Source organism: Natrix helvetica (genome assembly GCF_964273705.1).
Source record: "Natrix helvetica genome assembly, chromosome: 5".
NCBI lineage: Eukaryota > Metazoa > Chordata > Lepidosauria > Squamata > Natricidae > Natrix > Natrix helvetica.
This window is the reverse complement of record NC_138551.1, coordinates 110,931,326-110,953,147: the sequence shown is the minus strand read 5'-3', so window position 1 is coordinate 110,953,147 and position 21,822 is coordinate 110,931,326. Positions and strand designations below refer to the sequence as shown.

Genomic DNA, 21,822 nt, shown 5'->3' with positions numbered 1-21,822 from the left:
AGGAGATGGGGAAAAATCAATTTTGGGTTTTGCTGTTTAGATTGTTATTATAGAATAAAAGTTTGTTATTATAGAAATGGCTAGTATATATTATTATGTAAAAGTAAAAGTTAAAGTGGTATCAGTGGTGGGTTACGACTGGTACGCCCCGGTATGGGCATACCAGTGCCTGCCAGGAGCACCAGGTACAGTGCTCCGGAGGGTCCACCCGCCCGCCCATGCTTCTTACCGGTATTTGAGGTTTTCGGGACTTCCGCGCACGCTCACGGAGTGTATGGTGCCTGCGCGGTGCTCCGCCGAGCAGCTGGAGTGTTGCAGATGCGTCGTGGGCAGTAAGTACGCGTGTGTGCGTGTCTGCTGTGCGCGTTCATGTGGTGGGCACCTGGCCCTATTGCACCGTACCGGTTGCAACGGGATCTGGAACCCACCACTGGGTTGTATGTTACCTTATTGTCAAGCTTGTCCCAGCTTGGATATTCAGGAAAGATTAGATTAACAGAGCTGGAAGGGACCTTCTAGGTAATCTAGTCCAACACCCGGCCCAAGCAGGAGACCCTACACCATTTCCGACAAATGGCAGTCTCTTCTTGAAAGCCTCCAGGGATGAAGCTCCCACAACTCCTGAAGGCAACTTCTGTTCCATTGGTTGATTGTTTTCACTGTCAGAAAATTTCTCCTTATTTCTAGGTTGAATCTCTCCTTGATCAGTTTCCATCCATCCTTGTCTGATTTTCAGGTGCCTTGGAAAATAGCTTGACCCCATTCCACTCTGTGGCAGCCCTTCAAGTATTAGAAGACTGCTATCATGTCTCCCCTGGTCCTTCTGTTCACTAGACTAGCCATGCCCACTTCCTGTAACTGTTCTTAATATGTTTTAATCTCCAGTCCTCTAATCATCTTGGTTGCTTTTCTCTGCACTTTTTCTAGAGTCTCAACATCTTTTTATAGTGTGGTTGATCAAAACTGGATGCAATATTCTAGGTGTGGTCTTTGTAGAGTGGTATTAGTACCACAAGTGATCTTGATTGTATCCATCCGTTAATGCATTTTAGGATTGCATTGGCTTTTTTGGCTGCTGCAGCACACGACTGGCTCCTATTTAGTTGGTTGTCCACTCAGACTCCAAAATCCCTCTCACAGTCACTGCTATTAAGCCTGGTTTCACCCAGTTTATATGTGTGCTTTTGGTTTTTCTTACCTAAATGTAAGACTTTACTTTTCTCTACATTGACTTTCATTTGTTAGATAGGACCCAGTGTTCAAGTCTGTCAAGATCCACCTGGATCTTGAGCCTATCTTCTAGGGTGTTAGCTATTCCTGCCAGCTTAGTATTACCTGCAAATTTGGTAAATTCCCATTCTATTCCCTCATCTAAGTTGTTTATGAAGAGTTTGAAGAGAACTGGGCCTAAAATGGAACCTTGTGGTACTCCACTGCTTATTTCTCTCCATGTAGACTTAGACCCATTAAGCACTACTTGTTGAGTATGGTTTCTCCAATTGCAAATCCATCTGGTGGTAAAGCTATCTATCTTACGTTTTTTTAGCTTACCAAGAAGTAGGTTGTGGTCTATTTTGTCGAATGCCTTACTGAAGTCTAAGTATATTACGTCCACAGTATTTCACTGGTCTACTAATTTAGTCACTATGTTGAAGAATGAAATAAGATTAATTTGGCATTATCTGTTTTTAACAAACCCGTGCTGGCTGCTAGTTATTACTTTACTCATTTCTAGATGTTGGCAGATCTATTTCTTAATTATATTTTCCAGAATCTTCCTGATGTTAGGCTGATTGGTCTGTATTTCCATTTGTAGTAAAAGGTGTACTTTTACTCAAAGCCAAGTGGTTACAGCATAAGCAAAGCAAGATCTGAGGATTCCCACATAAACCCAGTAACTTTCTCTTCTCCCAGGCTCTTCCCCACCGCCTTTGTCATCTTTGTGTAATGTCCAATAAGGTTCAAACCAGTTGTTTTGGTAACAGTTCTAAAATTTAGTGTCTCTTTGGTGGGCATTCCCACTCCGTTCCTATGCTTGTGTCCTTGGGTTGTTCAACCGTGGTCTCCGGTTGGCTCTTCTGGTTCTTGTCATCTCTCCTCCCTATATCCTCCCCATCCCCCATACTTTAGGACAGGCTGCCATCAAAGCAAAGCGGGGCCGCAGTGGTGGGATGGCAGTTGGGATTCAATGCTTTTCTTTTTCTTTTGACCCTTTCCCCTGCACTTTTCCCCCGTGACTTGATAGTGAAATACCAAGACAGCCCTAAGCTAATAATATCCAGTCTTTTACAGAGTATTCCTGCTTCACATTGGGTGAAATCTGAAGTGGTGGGAAGAGGAGAAGATGGAGATAATGCTGCTATCAGGGAGATTTCAGTATAGGGAAATGGCCCTCATGTCCATGTTTCCACCACTTCAGTTTGCACCCAACGCGGAACAGCAATAGTCTCCCTTCCAGCTCTATTCTGATTAATGATTAAGTTGGATCAGTGTTATATTAATTTCTAATTTGGCCTGAGAAGATATAAATGGGCACTGAGAATTTAACATACTTATAACCTATAATCATTGAGAAAAATGAACCAGTGGAAGGGCTTGCCTTCAGAAGTTGTGGGTGCTCCAACACTGGAGACTTTTAAGAAGAGGCTGCACAGCCATTTGTCTGGAATAGTATAGGGCAGTGATGGCAAACATTTTTTGGCCCGCATGCCATAAGTGGAGGGAGTACAGGGGGGTTGTGTGTGGGCATGCCACACTCATAATGCAATGCGCAACCCCCCCAGTGCTCATGTGCACATGACAGGCGCTTCCCCCCCCCATTTTTTGCATGCTTTTTTTGCCCTCCCCATAGGAGCCTGGGGAGGGCAAAAAAAGGCCCCTGCCCCCCGGAGGCCATCTGGAGCCTTCAGGGACCTTGAAGAGGCTTCCCTGAAGGCTCCGGAGGACTAAAAAAGACTCTACGAGCAAACCAAAACTGGCTTCCAGTTTGCTCGTAGGGCCGTTTTTTGTCCTCCGGAGCCTTCAGGGGCCTTCAGGAGGTTTCCCTGAAGGCTCCGGAGGCTTAAACCGACCCTAAGAGCAAACTGGAAGTCCGTTGCTGAGCTTCCGGTTTGCCTATAGGGCTGTTTTTTTGTGCTCCCGGAGGCTTCAGGGAAGCCGGGGGGGGAGGAGGGAGGCTGTTTTTGCCTTCCCCAGGCTCCTATAAAGCATCTGGAGCCTGGGGAGGGCGAAAAATGGCTTTTAAAAAGGCTGAACTCAGCTGGCCAGCTCGTGCGTGCACGCTGGCCAGCTGACAAGGCAACGCCTCGCGTGCCCTGACAAATGGCTCCACATGCCACCTGTGGCACCCGTGCCATAGGTTCACCATCCTGGGTATAGGGCCTCTTGCTTGAGTAGGTGGTTGGACTAAAAGACCTCCAAGGTCCCTTCCAGCTCTGTTCTTTTGTGGCACCTTTTGCTGCAATTCATGAAGAGAGAGAGAGAGGGAGGGAGGGAAAGAGAGAGACTCAATGGTTTTGCATACTTTTCCAAATGTCTTTATTTTCTAGGGTTTTTTAACTTGGATGGAGAACCGAAGAGTATGACCTGTCCTCCCACAGGCATCCCTGAGGAGCTACTGACACATATTGGCCAAGTTGCCAGCTCTGTGCCCCTTGAAGGCTTCAAAATACATGGAGGTGAGGAACAGCTTCCTTCCTTCCGGGTTGGGAACATTCGCTTCTCTTCTCTTCTAGACAGTGCTGGGCCTTGGATCCCACAAAGATGCAACCTTTCCTTTTCTCCCTGGTTCCAATGATGGTTTTCTGAAGAGGAAGCATTTACTCCCACTTCACTCCACGCTAGCACTGGGCATTATCACTGTTTGAATCTTAATATCGAATTTGAATGTCAGGTTCATTAATTAGGCTTTTCTAAGAAACTGAATGAAACCATCAGGAAGAAATCATTAGCTTTAATGACCTAGGCAAATATCACGTTGGAATTAGTGCTAGCTCAACGGTAAATGAAGTAATAAGGTAATAAAGTAAATACAGTAATAGCAGATGTTCTTATTTAATGTAAACACGAGTTTTGTGCCTTTTATAGTGGAGCTCATTGTACCTGCACATTCCTCCAAGCGAACATGCAAAGTTTAAAGAAAAAATGTTTTTGATGATGGACTATTTTAAAAAAAGTAGAAAGAAGAAATAAGCCAGAAAAGCAGGGTTGTGAAGGAAATCAAAAGTTGTATCTACTCCAATGTTTCTGTATCCCTACATTTAAAACTCCTCTGCTTCAACAGGTTCTCCTAACCACTGTCCAGCTTCTCTAAGGAGTCAACTTTCTCATGAACTAACTAAACACATTTTCACATCTTTGTATCTCTAGTCATGTTGTGTAGGTCTAATAGCAAATTATTCAATCAGCTGGCTATATTTTATTAATTTATTTTCCTTCCTTTGAGATTGATCCACAGGAGGTTTGGGCAATTACAATTCCCGAGAAGGCTTTATTGCAATGCTTTCAATTATAATTCTCTAATGTTTTGTGTCCAAGTGGCATGCAATTAACAAAAATGTTCTTACTAAGTTACAATATAATTACTCATTAGGAAGCATTTGAAGGAAGTCATGCATACAAAGTATGGCTAATAGCAGTTCTATAGTTGCTAGAAAGTTTGATAGATGAATATTTGGTTAAATCCAGATAGACATTTCTGGATCACTGAAAAGTAACCTTCTGCTTGTTACTTTATGAGCATCTGTAAATGTTTCTAATGTTGAAGAGACAATTTACTGATTTGATTTTAGTTTATCAGACATACTAGAGTTGAAACTGTCAGTTGCAACAAAGTGAAATCTTGCTTGGTCCAGTAAGTATTCACAGAGCTTTTGCTTCTTTTGCGAAATGTCACAAACTTAGCAAGTCATTCATTCTTCCATGAAGGAAATGCAGAATGGGCTTTATTTGTTAACTAGCGGGTAACCCAGCATTGCCTGGGTATTTATAGGCGTCAAAGCATTTATCTGACAGGGAGCCATTGACAGGGGCCTTTCTTCCCCCAACTCCCAGGCCAATCATCCCTGCCCTCTCCCTTCCCCTCCCATGCGCTCATCTTTCCTGCCATGTCTACTATCGTGGCACTTTGCCCCAAATCCATCAGGTGCTTCCCCATTGGTCCACTGGAGGGCAAATGTCAGAGGAAGCTGTGAAGGAAGTGACATCACAAACAATTGCCACTCTGGGATGCCGCACTCGCTCTTCTTAATGGACCAGGCATTTCAGAGTTATGCTTTAACACACACACACACACACAAACACACACACATCAAGGGTGTCTTACCCCCCACAGTATTTTTCTCCAGAGAGTAAGTCATCTGTGTACCAGGTTTGGTTGAAATTACAGATGACAACCTCTGGAAACAAATACTGGGGTGGGTGGGTAAGACACCCCTGGTATGTATGTGTGTGCAACAAAATATACTTATTTTGTTGCTTATTTCATTTAAAATAAAAAAGGTAGGCATTTAAATCAAACAGGCAGAGGTTTACAATGGTAACAAAAGTGAGAGGTGAATGCTTAGATGTTTGGGGAAGATAGATACCGGTCTAAGGATTCAGTTTTAAACACAAATATATTATCAGTATGAGGTGTAAGGAGGATTAAGGTATCAATTATTGTGAGGCTTTATATGTATACTCAAAGTATTATGTGATTTAACACCGACAAGGTAAATAATAAGACAGGACTGGAACCTAGCAGGAACTTAATTGCATGGAAGTTTTGTGCGTTGAATCGGAGTGCAGCAGCTAGCAGAAATGCATAATAGTCAAGAAGGAAAGTGAATTAAAAGTTTAATGAGACCACCTTGGAATCCTTGTATTATGTCTTTCAGCTCTTTGGGATAACTGATCTAGATGGTATTTATGTATTTATTAGATTTTTATCCCCACCTTTATTTTATAAGTAACTCAATGTGGCGAACGAGCATAATATTTAATATAATATACTTCTTCCTCCTTCTGGTTTTGCTTTGTGAGTGAGAACAAGTAAATAGGTCTCCAATCACGACTCCTTTTTTCTCATGCCATCTTTAGGACTTTCTCGGATTTTGAAAAGTCGACTAGAAATGACCACAAACCGGGTTGTTGACTGGGCCCTGGGAGAATACGCGGCCTTTGGGTCCTTATTGAAAGAGGGCATTCATGTCCGGTTAAGTGGTCAGGATGTAGAACGGGGGACTTTCAGGTGAGTTGTCAATCATCTGCCATGCATTGGGGAGAAAGCATAAAAAATTTATGGAGATAAATCCATCATCTAGGTTGTCCCAATGACGCTTTTCTAAAAGACAACTGACTTTCTTGGCTTTTCCCTTGAAAATGTTTTGCTTCTCATCCAAGAAACTTCTTCAGTTCTGACCGAAAGTGGGGAATGCAAGGATTGCAAAGAACTGCAAAGTATATAAATCCTTCTATTCTCCACCATTCAATCAGAATGGAAGAAGCTTCTTAGGTGAGAAGTGAAACATTTTCAAGGGAAAAAAACCCAAGAAAGCCAAGTTACCTTTCGGACAAACATAAATGTTTCAGTAAGAGTTGGTGCTCATATTGGTCTGCTTCAAAATTAGTGTGCGTTGTTGGCATGCATATTTTCTGTAATGCTCGGAATGTTAGTTAAAAGCAAGATACACTTACATGGGCAGCAGAATACAAATTTCCGAATTTCTTGCAGAAACTGACTGCAAGAATTCTTAGAAGTGTCAGGAATAGACTTTTTTTGTTTAAATGTGGATAACAGAAAAAAAACTGCATGAAATTTTGATGATGAGAGTGTCACGTCAGCTTTCAAAGAAATGTGGACACCATTCAGAAATTGCTATTCTAATGATCATTTGCTTTATAAATATGATTTAAAATTTTACAATTTCCAAAGGAATAATTGTCTCTCTCTCCATATGGTTTAGTAAAAATGACAAAGATTACCCACCCCCTACAGAAATCGTTATTTATTATGGGCTAACTCCTCCCTGTTTTATTCTGAAAACTAGTTCAGCATTCAAGCTTGCTCTTTTGTTTTTAAATGAGGTGAGAAGCGAACTACCGTAAATTTGCTCTCTCAATTAGCTTTTCATAGTCATTCTCTCACCTTTGAGCCAAGCTGGTCTCGTTTTTTATCATCTTAATTTGTTTCAGAGTTACACTTTGCTAAGAGCTTTTTGCTAGTTGCATCAGGAGATCAAAGCTCCTGCCTGCAGCTTGGGAAGCATATGTCCTCAGAATAGCTATTTTCAGGGTAATGGCCCCTTTTTTCCTTTCATGGTTCTAGAAGTTGAACATATTGGTGTGTTTCAGTCAGTTAGTCTTGCTTGGGGAGTTAATGGATTACAGTAATTACTTCAGTCATCTCTGTTTTTAGAACGGTCCTGGGTGCCCCATTCTAATGCTGCTTAATGGTGCTCCAGGGGCTTCTAGGCAGTCAATGTGTGCAGGGAGGGTAGCAAAGAATGCAACGGCCTTGAGCATTGCTTAAGCAGGTGAAACCAAGGAGGCACGAGGCAAACTGCTCATGTCTAAAAGCAATGAGCGATAGAATTTCGCAGCCGTAATTTGAGGGAAAGCAGCCATGTTGTGTAATAGCTTCCACACTTTATATTTTATGGAGTATAACTGCTTATCTCGAAAAACTTCATGCATTGCATAACAATGGTGCCAAAGTTACCTTTTGTGGCTGAGAGGGAGCAGCATCCCGTTTAAGGGCTTCATTCCATTCCTCCAAATTATTATTTTTTAAAGAATTTTTGATGTCAGTATATTGACATCAGTTGTGCATTCATGCAATCTTCAGGTTGGGAAAGCATGTGAGACGCCAGCAAGGACAGCCCTGATTTAAGTTGAATGTAAGGTTGGAAATTCCTTTGGTTAAAGGCAAACCACCATATCTTGGCCTGAATCCTTGCAATGGTCAGAGAGAGACTACTCAATGAGAGTTGCCTATGGAGATCCTCCATCATCCAGGTCATGGTTGCCCCAAAGTTGCTTTCCCAAAAGGCAACTGGACTTCCCTTGTTTTTTCTTTGAAAACTTTTTGCTTCTGTTTCAAGAAGTTTCTTCAGTTCTTGGATGAGAAGCAAAACATTTTCAAAGAGAAAAGCCCAGTCGCCTTTTGGAAAAGCACCTTTGGGACTCAATGAAAGTTCTTGCAGTAATACATTTTAGGTTGCCAAATGTTCAGTGTTTCACATCTCCATTGCATTTCCCCCCCCAAATTCTTTTCAACTGGCTTGCTGAAAACTTTGGTAGCCATCGCCACCATGTGCTGCATGATCAAAATGTGGACAAAAGGACTTGTGTTCCTATGAATCACCTGTGGGAGGAACAGGCTTCTTATACTGTGTGCAATAGCTCTCTTTCAGAATACGGAGTTTTGGGTAAGTTAGATGGTTTTCTTTGGAGTTATTTAGTTTAAATGGATGCGCATAGCTTTGATAATCAGATTGAACTATATTTTGATATCATGTCATTGTATTTATTAGATTTTTCTAAAGACAACTTGTGGCTCTTTTTTTAAAAAAAAACCTTCAGCGTTATATTCTCTAAATGAAATACCATTTATATATATAGCATAAAAGGAGTGAGTTGTAAAAATTGTAAAAGAGAAAAGCAAATAAAGAGGCTTATGGTATGAGTGTTATGATGGGTATGAAAGTGGGAGAATAATGGCTTTAACATTTTTAATAGCGTGGTTTAAATTTTTTAAAAATGAAATAACATCTGCTTCCTGGAATTCCTTGAAAAAAGAGATAAAAGATGTATATTACAATAAGATATAAAATTGCAGTAGCAAATATTATAATTAGGCAAAAGTTATGGAACTATTTGATGTTTCACGAATTCTTTTAATTGACTTTTAAGTATATTGGTACAAAGATAGTTACAATGGGCTCCTCAGATAAAAATATTGTTTTCATAACCTTTGCTTTAGTTGCTGGGGCCATGACAATGTTAAAATATCTAGTATCCTTCTCATAGGAAGACATATTTAATGATAACTGCGGCAAGAAGAAAATATAGTCTCATAAGCAGAAAATATTTTACTTATTTACTCAGACACTGGTTGCATTTGCATTGCATTTGCGTTGCACTAGAGGTTGCTGGGAGGAGTGGCTCAAGGTAGGTTGGAGAAAACTGGGACTTTATCAAGTAGATCAAGCTAGCGACCTGCACACCTAATGGCTTATGAATCATACAACTAAAAATCACAAACAGGGAGTCTGCAAGAGAATATGTATTTGCACTGACTCTGTTCAGGCATTTGACCTTCTGACCAGAAATGTTCATCTGAGCAAAATTATAATCTTAAACATCAGTAATTTGAAAACAGCAAAAATTCTCCTTGGTAAGTGTTTGTGTGATTACAATTTTATTTTAGAATGTTTGGTTTAGTTCAGTACGAGACTTATTTTGCACTCTTTTGTGGCACTCTTTTTAAGTTTGGATACTGGCCTACTAATAAACAGACTGCTGGCTGACATGGACAGATTTCTTCTCCGGAGTCTTTCGTTTGTGCTCTTCAGGCTGAACAACTCAGCCGGCCAACTCAGCCAGTTTGTTCTGTTGAGCTGCCCTGCTATCAGCCTCTGTCTTCCGCAGAGACCCTGCAGGAGAAGGATAGAATGGACATCGGTTGGATCTGGTAGATTCAGAGCCGTGGATGTAAACACGAAGCTTTTGGAGTGTCCCTGCATAATAGATATAGTGTCCTTGTTGAACGCCTCAGTTGTTAGAGTTGTCAATTCAGGAAGAATGTGGAGATTTTGAAAGATATGAAGGGTCTGCCTGGTGCTACTGCCAGGCTACCAGCTGCCAGCATAGCTGCCAGCAGACTTGGATGATGAAGAGGTTGCGGAAGAACTTGGGCCAGTTCTGGAGCCTGGGAAAGACTCTGATGGATGCTCAGCATCGGACACAGAGATAGCACCATCCAGCATTTCCCAGCCACTGGAGAGACAGCTGCCTGGAGTCAGAGATGAGTGAGGAGGAAGAACAGCTGGGGCCTGTTCCAGATGTGCGTATGTGCAGAGCAGATAGGAGAGATGAACAACGGAGGACAAGGAGTCAACTCGGGAAGCAAAGCACACATGGATGCTGAATGGCCCCTTTCTGGCTGGAGAATAAATAGAAAGAAAGGGAAGTGGTTGTCATAGGAGACAACACTTCTTATTTCTGGAGATTTTGCTCATTGTGTTTCGTGCGACAAAGACTGCCTTGCCAGAACTGAGGTTTGTCTATTTGAACTGACTTAATTTTCAGCCTTTCAGCTGGGAGCTCACGGCCTTGCAATTATCATAACAAGACTGATAAGGCCTATTGCTTCAGTTAACTCCTTGCAGGACTCTTGCCTGGACTTTGTGGGTGAATGCAGTTAATTCACAATGTAAATAAAAAGGATTTTTCTTTGCGAGGAGTCTATTTCTTGCTTCTGCGAAGGCTGGGTCAAAACAATCTTCAGCTGCCAGCTGAGGACCTTCCCCATGTTCCACTGCATTTTAAGTACATGCCACACCTTCCTCCTGTTCCCTTCTGGCTCCACTCACCCTTTCCCAAATTTCTCTGCTTTTTGGCTTTCCCCCCCCATCCCAACTCCCCCCCCCGCCATCTTTTCTGTCAAGATATCCAACCAAGCTCTCTTTGGAGGAGGAAGGTGTGGCGTGCACTTAAAATGCAGTGGAACATGGGGAAGGAAGTCAGGTCATCCGTCTTTAATGAACCTGTCTCAGCAAAGTCTCTATGCTGTGTGGCCTGGTGGATAGATATCTATGTACAGAGATCACATTGGTTGCCTACTGTGGACTCCTGAGGCGAAGTGCAGTAGTGGCGCGTCTTCTCAGATTCAGGAGCCAGCGCTCCCCAAAACATCGGTCGATCTGCGGGACAGTCCCCCCAGAGTTCAGTGCCCGTTCCTCAAGGCAGTGTAAGGAGTCTTGGAGACTCCTGGGCGTTGGTTTTTCTGAGCGTGCTGAGTTTTGCGGCTAACCCTCCATTTTGGTCAAAAATATTTGGCTACAGAGAAAAATGGAGCCTGTTTTTTTAAATTGTTTTTGTGCTGCCGCAAAGGCACTTTCTTCCCATCTGGAAACTTTTGAAAACGACAATGCCGGGCATCCGTCTCCAGTTTGTTTGTTTGTTTGTTTCATTTCGACGGAGAACAAGCGATGCCACCATTAATTGTGTCCCGGCTCCTGGTACAATGCCAGGGTGGAGGGAAAAATGTTGGGGAGACTTTTCCCCTCCATTCTGAAGAAGCTACAGAAATCTTCCCCTCACTTTTTTTCCCTATTTCTTTTTCTTCCTTTCTTTTCCAAGAGCAGGCCAGCCTCGAGGTTGTGCAAAGGCTGAGCATTAAAAACCCCATCTCTATTGGTCTTCAGCTGGCAGCTGAAGATTGTTCTGACCCAGCCTTCACAGAAGCAAGAAACAGACTTCTTGCAAAGAAAACCCCCTCTTTATTTACATTATGAATTAACTGCATTCACCCACAAAGTCCAGGCAAGAGTCCTGCAAGGATTTAACTGAAGCAATAGGCCTTATCAGTCTTGTTACGATAATTGCAAGGCCATGAGCTCCCAGCTGAAAGGCTGAAAATTAAGTCAGTTCAAATAGACAAACCTCAGTTCTGGCAAGGCAGTCTTTGTCGCATGAAACACAATGAGCAAAATCTCCAGAAATATGAAGTGTTGTCTCCTACGACAACTACTTCCCTTTCTTTCTATTTATTCCCCAGCCAGGAAGGGGCCATTCAGCGTCCATGTGTGCTTTGCTTCCCGAGTCGACTCCTTGTCCTCCGTTGTTCATTTCTCCTATCTGCTCTGCACATACGCACATCTAGAACAAGCCCCAGCTGTTCTTCCTCCTCACTCATCTCTGACTCCAGGCAGCTGTCTCTCCAGTGGCTGGGAAATGCTGAACGGCCCTGGTGCTATCTCTGTGTCCGATGCTGAGCATCCATCAGTCTTTCCCAGGCTCCAGAACTGGCCCAAGTCCTGGCCAGCCTTTTGCGACACAATCCAACTGTTTGGATAGATAAGCCACAGGTTGTTGCCTACTTCCCTTTTCTTGTGTCAGGACTCCCAGAGCCGTGCTGCCTTTTGTATCCTCAAAGAGATTAAAGGGTTTTTCCAGATTGGGGAGTCCCATTACCGAGGCATGAGATAATTCTAACTTTAAGGCTTCGAACGCCCATTTCTCTTTTAAACCCCAAACAAAGGATTCTTCCTCACCCCCCTTCGTGGACTCATAAAGAGGCTTGGCTAGAAGCGCAAAGTTTGGAATCCATATCCTGCAATATCCTGCCGTGTCCAAAAATCCCTGTAACTCTTTCTAGTCGTTGGTTCAGTAATTCGGCACACAGCTTCTTTTTGCTCGTGTCCTATGCCCTCTGTCCTCTGTCCTCGACTTATGGTGTACACTAAGTATTTAACTTGGGGCTTTACCAGCTGAGCTTTTTGCCTTGAGGCATGATAGCCCTTGTCCATTAACAGATGAAGCAGTTGATTGGTATTTTCCCAACAAGTCTCCTTCGTCTGTCCGGTTACTAAGATATCATCTACATATTGGAGTAGCACATCTACGTCTTTGCAAGGCTGGAAATCTTCTAGGTCTGAGGCTAAGGCTTCACCAAAAAGGGTAGGTGAATTTTTAAATCTTTGGGGAAGCCTAGTCCAAGCATACTGCCTCTTTCAACCTGTTACTGGGTCTTCCCACTCAAAAGCAAACAGTTTTTGACTGTTTCTATGTATTGAGATGATGAAGAAGGCGTCCTTCAAATCTACCACTGAGAACCAATTGGCTGAGGCTGGGATCAGGCTCAAAAGGGTATATGGGTTGGGAACAATGGCATGGACCGTGACTGTGGCGAGATTCACAATCCTCAGGTCTTGAACTGGCCTGTAGGAGCCATCAGGTTGTGGTATGGGTAGAATTCGGGTATTCCAGGGGGATTGTATTGTTCTTAGAACGCCTATTTTCAAATATTTGACAATATGGTCCTGAATTGCCTGTGCAACGGGGAGAGGATAACTTTTCTGTCTGAGGCAGGCAGGCACGGCTAGAGGCTTCACTTTATAATTATTGGTGCATGATGAGAATGACCGTTGTCTTACCTGAACGGTCGTTCTCGAGGCGCTGCGGGAGAGTCCAAGGAAGGGTTAACACAGCCTGTTTGCCCAAGGACTGAGTAGATTTTTCCCCTCTGGTCACGCCTCCTTTGCCTCTTCAGGATCAGTTTTAAAAACGAGGTCTTGTCCGACTAAGACGCCCTCAGCTCGCACCTGTATACAAAGAGAGTCTCGATGCTATCCAACAACCCTGGGCGGGTCTTGGACTCTCCCGCAGCGCCCCGAGAACGACCGTTCAGGTAAGACAATGGTCATTCTCCAGTGCGCTGCTTGGAGAGTCCAAGGAAGGGACATGCCCAAGCTATTGTGTCCCAGGGCGGGAAGAAGTAGCATTGTCCGGAGCCTCAATAACCTTCTGCAAAACTCTTCCTCCAAAGGAGGCTTCGGCAGAGGCAAAGGAATCGATCTTGTAGTTTCTAATAAAAGCTGTGGGTGATGCCCACGTGGCCGCTCTGCAGATGTCCAGAATAGATGCCTGAGTCGCCCAGGCCGCTGTTGTGGCCGCACTTCTGGTGGAGTGGGCCGTTACATGTGCTGGAACCGCCCTGCCCTGGAGGTCATATGTCATCTTAATGCAAGCCCGCAGCCATCGTCCGATGGTCGATGATGATACTTTGCGACCCAGCGTGCCCGGTTGAAAAGACACAAAGAAAGCCTCAGAGTGTCTAATGTCCTTAGTCCATTTTAGGTAAAGCCGAACAGCCCTTCGCACGTCCAATTTGTGCCACCTGCGCTCCTTGGAGTGTTGAGGGCTGGGACAGAAATTCGGGAGAATTACCTCCTGAGATCTGTGAAAATGGGAATTTACCTTCGGCAAGAAGGCTGGATCCAGACGCAGGATGACCCTGTCTGGATGGATGATGCACAGTTCCTCTCTGACCGAGAAGGCAGCAATCTCAGACACCCTTCTGGCTGAAGTGATCGCTATAAGGAAAGCGGTTTTAAGAGTCAAATGTCGCAGAGAAACCTTCCTCAAAGGTTCAAAGGGAGCAGCCATTAATGCCTGTAAGACAAAAGGTAAGTTCCAGGTTGGGTACCTATGTACCACCTGAGGTCGTATGTTGGAGGCTCCCTTCAAGAAACTCTTGACCTGAGGATGGTGACTCAGGGACTGAGAATGATGTCTAGACAGAATGGTGGACAACGCAGCAACCTGACGCCGGAGGGTAGCCGGAGCCAGGCCCTTGTCCAAACCCTCCTGAAGGAAGTCCAATAACTGTGGGATGGATGCCCCAACACTGTCAATGTCCCGTTGTCTGCACCAAGTAGAAAATGCAGACCAAGTCGCCTCATAAATGTGAGTTGTAGCTGGACGTCTGGAAGCTTGAATGGTCTGGATGACCTTGTCTGAGAGGCTTTGATCTTTCAGGAGCTGCCCCTCAAGCGCTAATTGCAACCACTGGGGCTCCGGATGATTGATGGCCCCCTGACGCAAGGATATCTGTTCTGGGGGAATCTTCCACGGTTTCTCCACGGACAGATCGACCAGATCTGCGAACCAGGATCTCCTGGGCCAGTGTGGAGCCACCAGGATGACCTCCGCCCCCTCCCTCAGCAGTTTGTTGATCACCTGCGGAATTAGAGGGAGGGGCGGAAACGCATAAAGTAGGCCCGAAGGCCAGTTGGTCCTCAGGGCATCCGTCCCCTCTGCTTGCGCCGACTTGTAGCGGGAGAAGAACCGCTGGAGCTGCGTGTTTGTCGCCGTGGCAAACAAGTCGACCTGTGGGAGGCCGAACCGTCTTACCACCTGGGCGAACAGGTCCGGATGTAGTTGCCACTCCGAGTTGTCGATGGTCTGACGACTCAACCAATCCGCACTCACGTTGCTGGTGCCGGAGATGTGATCCGCTCTCAGCGACGCTAAGTGGATCTCCGCCCATCGACCCAGGGCTTCTACCTCTGACATGAGCCTTCTGGAGTGGGTGCCTCCCTTTCGGTTCACATGGGCCTTTGTGGCCACATTGTCGGTAAGCAGCAGAACGTGGTGACCTCTTAGCTGAATCGCAAATCTCCTCAGAGCAAGACGGGCTGCCCTGAGCTCCAGCCAATTGATGCTCTGGGCTGCCTCCACGCTGGACCACCTGCCTTGCGCCAACTGTCCCTGGCAATGCGCTCCCCAACCGTACAGACTGGCGTCGGTCGTTACCACAATTCTGTCGGGTTCCCTGAATAGACAGCCCTTCTCCACCGCCCGTGACTGCCACCAACTCAGAGAACGTGTCACTTTCGGTGGAATTCGGACCTTCCTGGTGGAGTTGCTGATCTTTGCTCTTTGCATTGGAAGCAAGAACCATTGCAGCTCCCTTGCATGGAGACGTGCCCAGGGAACAATGTTGAGGCAGGAAATCATGATCCCTAACAGTTGGGATAGCTGCACTATCTGCCAGGCCTTGTTCTTGCGACACAACCGGATTCTGCTCCTGAGATTGCGGAGCCTTTCCGGGGACAGAGACACCTGGCATGAGACTGAATCGATTATGGCGCCCAGGTGTTGGATGCGCATAGCAGGGTTCATGTTGCTTTTCTCCACATTTACAGAAAACCCGTGGTCCTGCAAGGTGCGAACTGTGATGTCTACATCTCTCACCGCTTGTGGACGAGTTCTCGAGTGAATGATGATGTCGTCCAAATAGCACTCCAGATAGACGGGAAGCTTGCGCAGGTGGGCCGCCACAGCCGCAAGAAGCTTCGTGAACGTTCTGGGTGCAGAAGAAAGTCCGAACGGAAGAGCCCTGTACTGGAAGTGCTTTCCGTTGTAGTACAGTCGCAGGAACTTTCTGTGGGAGGGATGAATGGGCACATGCAGATACGCCTCCTTGAGATCGATGGAGGTGAGCAGATCTCCTTGCGTATGCAGCTTAGGATCGACTGAAGGGACTGCATTTTGAAGCGCTTGTAGGCCAGATGTCTGTTCAGGCGCTTCAGATCTAATATGGCCCTCCACCCCCCTGAGCTCTTGGGAACCAGGAAGAGAATGGAATAGAACCCCCTCCCTTCCTGTTCCGGGGGAACTGGCTCTATTGCGTTGATTTGCAGAAGATGATCTATTTCTGCCTGCATGAGTGACCTTTTTACGGGGTTCTTGGCTAGGGGACAGCGAACAAAGGTTCGCGGAGGGAAAGACAGGAACTCCAAGGTTAGCCCCCTCCTTATGGTGTTTAAAATCCACATGTCCGTGGTTATTTCCTCCCAACGGTCTGCATAGAATTGCAGGCGGCCCCCGATGGGAGGAGAATCCAGGTGGTCACTTCCCACGTCTAAATTGACGGTTGTGGGAGCCCCCACGAAAGGGCTTCCGAAAGGAACCCTGATTGAATTGCCTGCCCCTGGTAGCAAAATTGTTTCACTCCTGGGACCTGTCAGTAGATTGGTTGTATGGCCTCTGGTAAGGGTAAGATGAAGTGGAGGCCTGGGCGCTGTCTTGCACCCGAAAGGCCTGCTTTCTGAATGCACCCGGGCCCTTCTTGTCAGATTTCTTGAAGGTGGACGGAAGGATCTTCCTCTTGTCCTTCGTCTCAATCAAGAACTTCTCTACGGAATCCCCAAAGAGAGTACCCCCCTTGAATGGAGCTGAAGCTAACTTCCATTTCGCCTTCATATCCGCCTGCCAGTGCCGTAGCCATAGCAGGCGGCGAGAAGTGACATTGGACGCTAGCGCCCTGGAGGCGAACTTCGCTGCATGCAGGGAGGCATCAGCGGAATATTCCACGGCCGTAATGATCTTGTTAAGATCATGTCGCCAACGAGATGCTTCAGATGGAGGCTGAGATCTGAGTTGGCGCAGTCACAGCAAGGATGCCCTCGTAAAAAACGAGGCAGAGGTGGAGGCCTTGATCGCCCAGGCGGTCGCCTGATGCGTCTTGAGACAGGCCTTTTCGGATCTCTTATCTTCTGCTTTTAATCCCTCTAAGAGGTCAGCAGGAAGATTGGAGTTGGAGGTCAGAGAGACCACCGGAGCATCTACCTCTGGCGTTTTCAAAACGTCCTCCAATTTTGGTTCTAAGGGGTACAATGTTTTGTCTGCGCCACTGGGGTTGGCCAGGGTGCCTGGCTGCACCCATTGACGTTGGATAACCTCCATGAACATGTCAGGAACTGGTACTAGTTCAGGGTCCGGGGTGGTTTCACTGAACAGCCCTGCCATGAGATCCTGAGATGCAGAGGGAACTGCCTTGTCCTTAGGCTTGGCACCAAGCTCGGTAGAAGCTCTGGCCTTGTGTAAAATAGCCTTGAACAAGGATGGCTTGAAGAGGCCCGTAAAGGAAGGCTTGTCTGGGGGCATGTCTTCATCCTCCGAAAGTGCAAATTCATCCGCGGCCTCTTCCTCCCACACAGACACCTCCGTGGTAACAGAAGTGCCCAGGGAATCAAGGGTGCAGGCTCTGTTCTCCCCGGGGGGACGAGCAGCCTTAGGGGCCTTCGCACATTTGCCTTCCTGTAGCCTCATGGCCTCCACCACTCCCTGGGAGATGGCCTGCGTAATGAGCTCCCTCATTTCAGCTGACATAGCTGGGCCCTTGTCCTCCACAGGTCTGGATCTGGAATAGGCCTGAGCCTTGCCACCCTTAGAAGGATCCCTATGATCCTCTGCATGGAAACAACACTGGAATGAGGGGAGATCCTCCCTCACTGAAGAGCTAGGAGAATCTGGGTAACCCAGAGAGGCTGCAGGGGATCCTGAAATCGAATCTCTGTCACAGAACGAAGGAGACCTATCCTCTATATCATCCACCTGCTCTTCCTCCCTCTGATTGGGTGGAGAAGGAACTGGCCCAGCCTCACAAGGCAAAGAACTGAGGGGAATCTGGGGCCTAGCAGATTTTTCTCTAAGAGACTCCTGCCCCTTGTCCCCGTGGATCTTGGGGGCCTTGCTCCCAGCTGAAGAATGGGAAGACTTCCCCCCTGTGCCCTTATTTCCCTTTCTCCCTTGGCCTGAGAGATCTGGCCTACTGCGCTTTGCAGATGGCCCTGCCAGCTCCTCCCTTCGCTCCAAACCTTCGTCAGCCATCTGAAGAGGTTGGCTTGAATAGAAGAGGTCGCTGCTGAGGGAAGGGCAATGGACGCTGGCCCAACGGCTCCAAAGCGTCTGCAGATCTTGCTAGGAGGCTGAATCTGGCACCAGGACACTCCTTGCCGCTCCCCCTATCGTTGAGAGGGACTTTACGCCTGCCAGAGACCCAGTCAGGCCCTTGCAATCCTCAGCGGCGATCTGTGATGAGGCGGAGAGGCTCTGGGAACTGCTCTTGCTAGCCGGTAACTATTGGAGCAATAAAATGGCCGCCGCGCTTTTCGCGCGCTAAAAATGCAGCCCAGGATGCAGCTGTCCTTCTATTGGCTGCCGTTAAAAAGCGCACCAATGCAACCCTTTCCAAAATGGCCGCCGCGCTCTCCCGATCGGCTAAAGACGCCGCCTGAGGAAGCAAGGTTTTTTTTAAAACCTCCTCCTCAAAACGGCCAGGGACGAACGGGGGATTGCCCTCGTCCCTGCGCTTGCCAGCAGACGCCGGACGAGCGGCCTCACTCGTTCCACCAGCTGTGACTAGGACCAGCTGGGGAGCACGATCGTTGCCTCAGCCTTCTAGTAAAATTTAAAAGAACCTTTACACATTTCTCAAGAAAAAATCCTGAATCACCAAAAAAAAATAACAAAAAAAAATTGGGGAAAAATCCTAAAACTATACTAACTGTTCCTTAAAAAGGGAAAAATATACTGGGGAACTCAGCCTATCTGCTCAAAAACTGAGAGCTCCCCAAAACTAGTCCTATCGGGCGGACTGAGTTTTTAAAACTGATCCTGAAGAGGCAAAGGAGGCGTGACCAGAGGGGAAAAATCTACTCAGTCCTTGGGCAAACAGGCTGTGTTAACCCTTCCTTGGACTCTCCAAGCAGCGCACTGGAGAAGCATGGCCTGGTGGATTATCTTCTGCCCACAACTGGTGCACCTCGAACTCGTGCCAGGTATTGGGGACCTGGCTCTCATAAGTCACCAGTACTCGCCATATCTCATCTGGGAGGTGCCCCATCATTAGGGCCATCTTATCTTCCTCAAGGGACAGGGTAGCTCCCATTTTGCATAGGATGTCACGACCCAAAAGAGGAACTGGACATTCAGGCATGTAGAGGAACTGGTGTTCTATATCTCTTCCATTTAGGGAACATTTCAGGGGCTTTAATACAGGACAACGATTTATTAGATCATCAACCCCTTGGATATTTAATACATTATTGGAAGCCAAGGGTTTTGTAATCACGGATCTAGACGCTCCTGTGTCTACCAAAAAGGTTACATTATTGCCCCCTATCTTCATTCGGACCAAGGGTTCAGGGAGGCTTGACTAAACCCTGGTCCCCTTCAGTCTTCAGACGGCTCATCTATTGCGGCCAAGCCTATAGCTTCCGTCCCTTTTTGGTGCCGGTTTCAGCCTTTTCCCTGAAATCCATGGGACTTCATCCCTCTTCCACTTCTTCCTCTCTGGGAATCATAAATCTTGATCTCTTGAGTCAATTGTCCAGGTTCCATTCTTCTATTCTGTCGTCTTCCCTGTCCCCTTATTCCGACTTCAAGTCTCTTGGGACACTCTAGTATCCAGTGGCCTTCTTCCTTACACCAATTACATCGACCTCTGCTCTGGGTTTTGGAATTGTTTGACAATGCAACTGCCAGCAGTTCAGCTTTACGGTGCATCCTGTCATCTTTCTTCCTTTCTTCTACTCTGTCTCTATTCACAAAGACCTTTCGTGCAATTTCCATTAATTAGCTCATATTCATTCCTAAGGCCCCTTCTTGCCTCTGGAGCTTCCGTTTACTGTCCGGGGCACTCTGATATGAAAGCCATGACTAACATGTGGGCATTTTCAGGATCCAGAGGATTGATTGGGGTGCAGGTTTTATACGCTTCAACCAGCCTTTGGAGGAAGGCTTCGGGACTTTCGTCCAGTTTTTGGATTACAAGAGAAGGCTTGGACATATTCACTGGAGGTTTTGCAGCCTGTTCTAAGCCCTGAAGAATTAATGCCTGATAATCCCGGAGGGAGTTCATGTCTCCGTAGGAATCCCGTTGTGGATCTTGTCTTGGAAACTGTAAATTTAGCGCAGCCTGAAGGTTCCTCCGTCCGCGGGCTTTAGGATTTTTTCAATGGCACTACTTAATCTTTCTCTCTCTTCACCATTAAGGAGAGTAGTCATCAACTGTTCCAAATCCTGTCAGGTTGGATTATGGGTTTTAATAATAACCCTGAACAAGTCAATAACCTCTTGAGACTTAGCGGACAATGGTCTGTAATGTTTCCAATTTAATAGGTCTGTAGTGGTGAACGGGACGTATTGAAATAGAGGCTGAATTTCTGGCTGTCCCTGTCCATCTATAATTCTTTGATTCACTTGGTGAAGTGGGGCTAGGAACTGACTTCTGGTTCGGGCAGCAATGGGAGAAGTCCGTTGGGTTGCAGGAGAAGGGCGTCTGCTAGAAGGACTTTTCACTTTTTGCTTTTCCCTCTGGTCACTTTGTCCTACTGCCCCTTGATTATTACCACCACTAGCATTTTGTTGCTGCCTTGGATGATAAAGAGGGGCATATGGAGGGGGACCTTCCTCTTCATAGGGTGTGGTCTTTTCGAGATGACTCTTTTTAACATGACATTCGCCATTTCCTCTCATTCGAGCCACACAGACCTTCATGGCTTTCATTCTGCATTTACGAAGCCAGTCAGGATTCTGCTGTACTGCTATTTGCCACTGGTCAATATATTGATACTGATCTGGGTGGCCAGTTTTAGCACCTGTTACAATCTGATGTACTTTTGAAATGATGTCTGGATTAAAAGTGCCTTAGGGCTTCCACCCTACATTAAATTTTGGCCATTCATTCTCACAGAATCTTTTCAAATCCCCGGGATTGGGATTGGGATCTCCATAATCTCCACTAAAAGCTTTTTTAAAGTTTCTCATCATGCATTGAAGAGGCGTTCTAGAAACGCTTCTTCCATTTCCCATGTTCTATTTCTAACACACTTTCCACTGACCTGCGGCCCCAGAGACTTACGGTCACCAACAGGAACTGCAGTGGCTTAACCACCCACACAATTCTAGAGCCTCATTAGGATATGCCGGTTGCGTTAGGAAGGGACTCAGGGGGGTGATTGGGCCCTCTCTTCCACTCTTAACCGAGTGGGTCTATAATCCCCACAATACTTGCCTGCAGGCATTTTCTTTTCTCAGCCGGCGTAATTTTGTTGACCTGTCCTGATCCCAGTCAGATTCTTGGATCGGTGGGGTCCACCGGATGCCCGAGGGAGGTCGTCTGCCCAATTCCAGAGAAAATCTTCAACGGTGCAAGATTGGGCGATACGGCCTCGATGGTGCACCGGTCGGTACTTTCCGTCCTAAGCGAAATATCGCTCTAAGTCCTGCTGCGGTCGCCAGAATTGTTGCAGAAAATGACAGGGCTTAGATGTCTCAGGATTCAAGGAGAAGTTTATTGGCAGCCAGGTTCAGAAAACTAATCAAAGGCTAGTATTGTAAGTTCTGAACTACCTTCATCATCGAAGCACACATTCTTATACATTCTCAAAAGCAGCGCAACACGGAAACACTTAACTCATTTCTTATTGGTTATCTTAAGGAAAGAAGCCTTATAAGTAGATATTGTCTTACTTCTCCTTTTGTCTT

At 46.2% G+C, this 21,822-nt stretch overlaps 1 protein-coding gene across 9 annotated transcripts in view; it reads left to right on the top strand.

Annotated features, from left to right (window-relative positions):
* Nucleotides 1-21,822, top strand: part of OGDHL (oxoglutarate dehydrogenase L) — a 113,874-nt gene that overhangs the window by 41,788 nt on the left and 50,264 nt on the right. For 7 of the 9 annotated variants that reach the window (XM_081955346.1, XM_081955349.1, XM_081955344.1 and 4 more), the window contains exons 14-16: nucleotides 3,549-3,677; nucleotides 6,079-6,229; nucleotides 8,281-8,408. In XM_081955346.1, coding sequence (XP_081811472.1) covers nucleotides 3,549-3,677; nucleotides 6,079-6,229; nucleotides 8,281-8,408 — 408 coding nt within the window. Of the gene's footprint in view, nucleotides 1-3,548; nucleotides 3,678-6,078; nucleotides 6,230-8,280; nucleotides 8,409-21,822 lie in introns of those variants that run through there. The other 2 variants (XR_014175565.1, XM_081955351.1) reach the window with 2 other exon arrangements.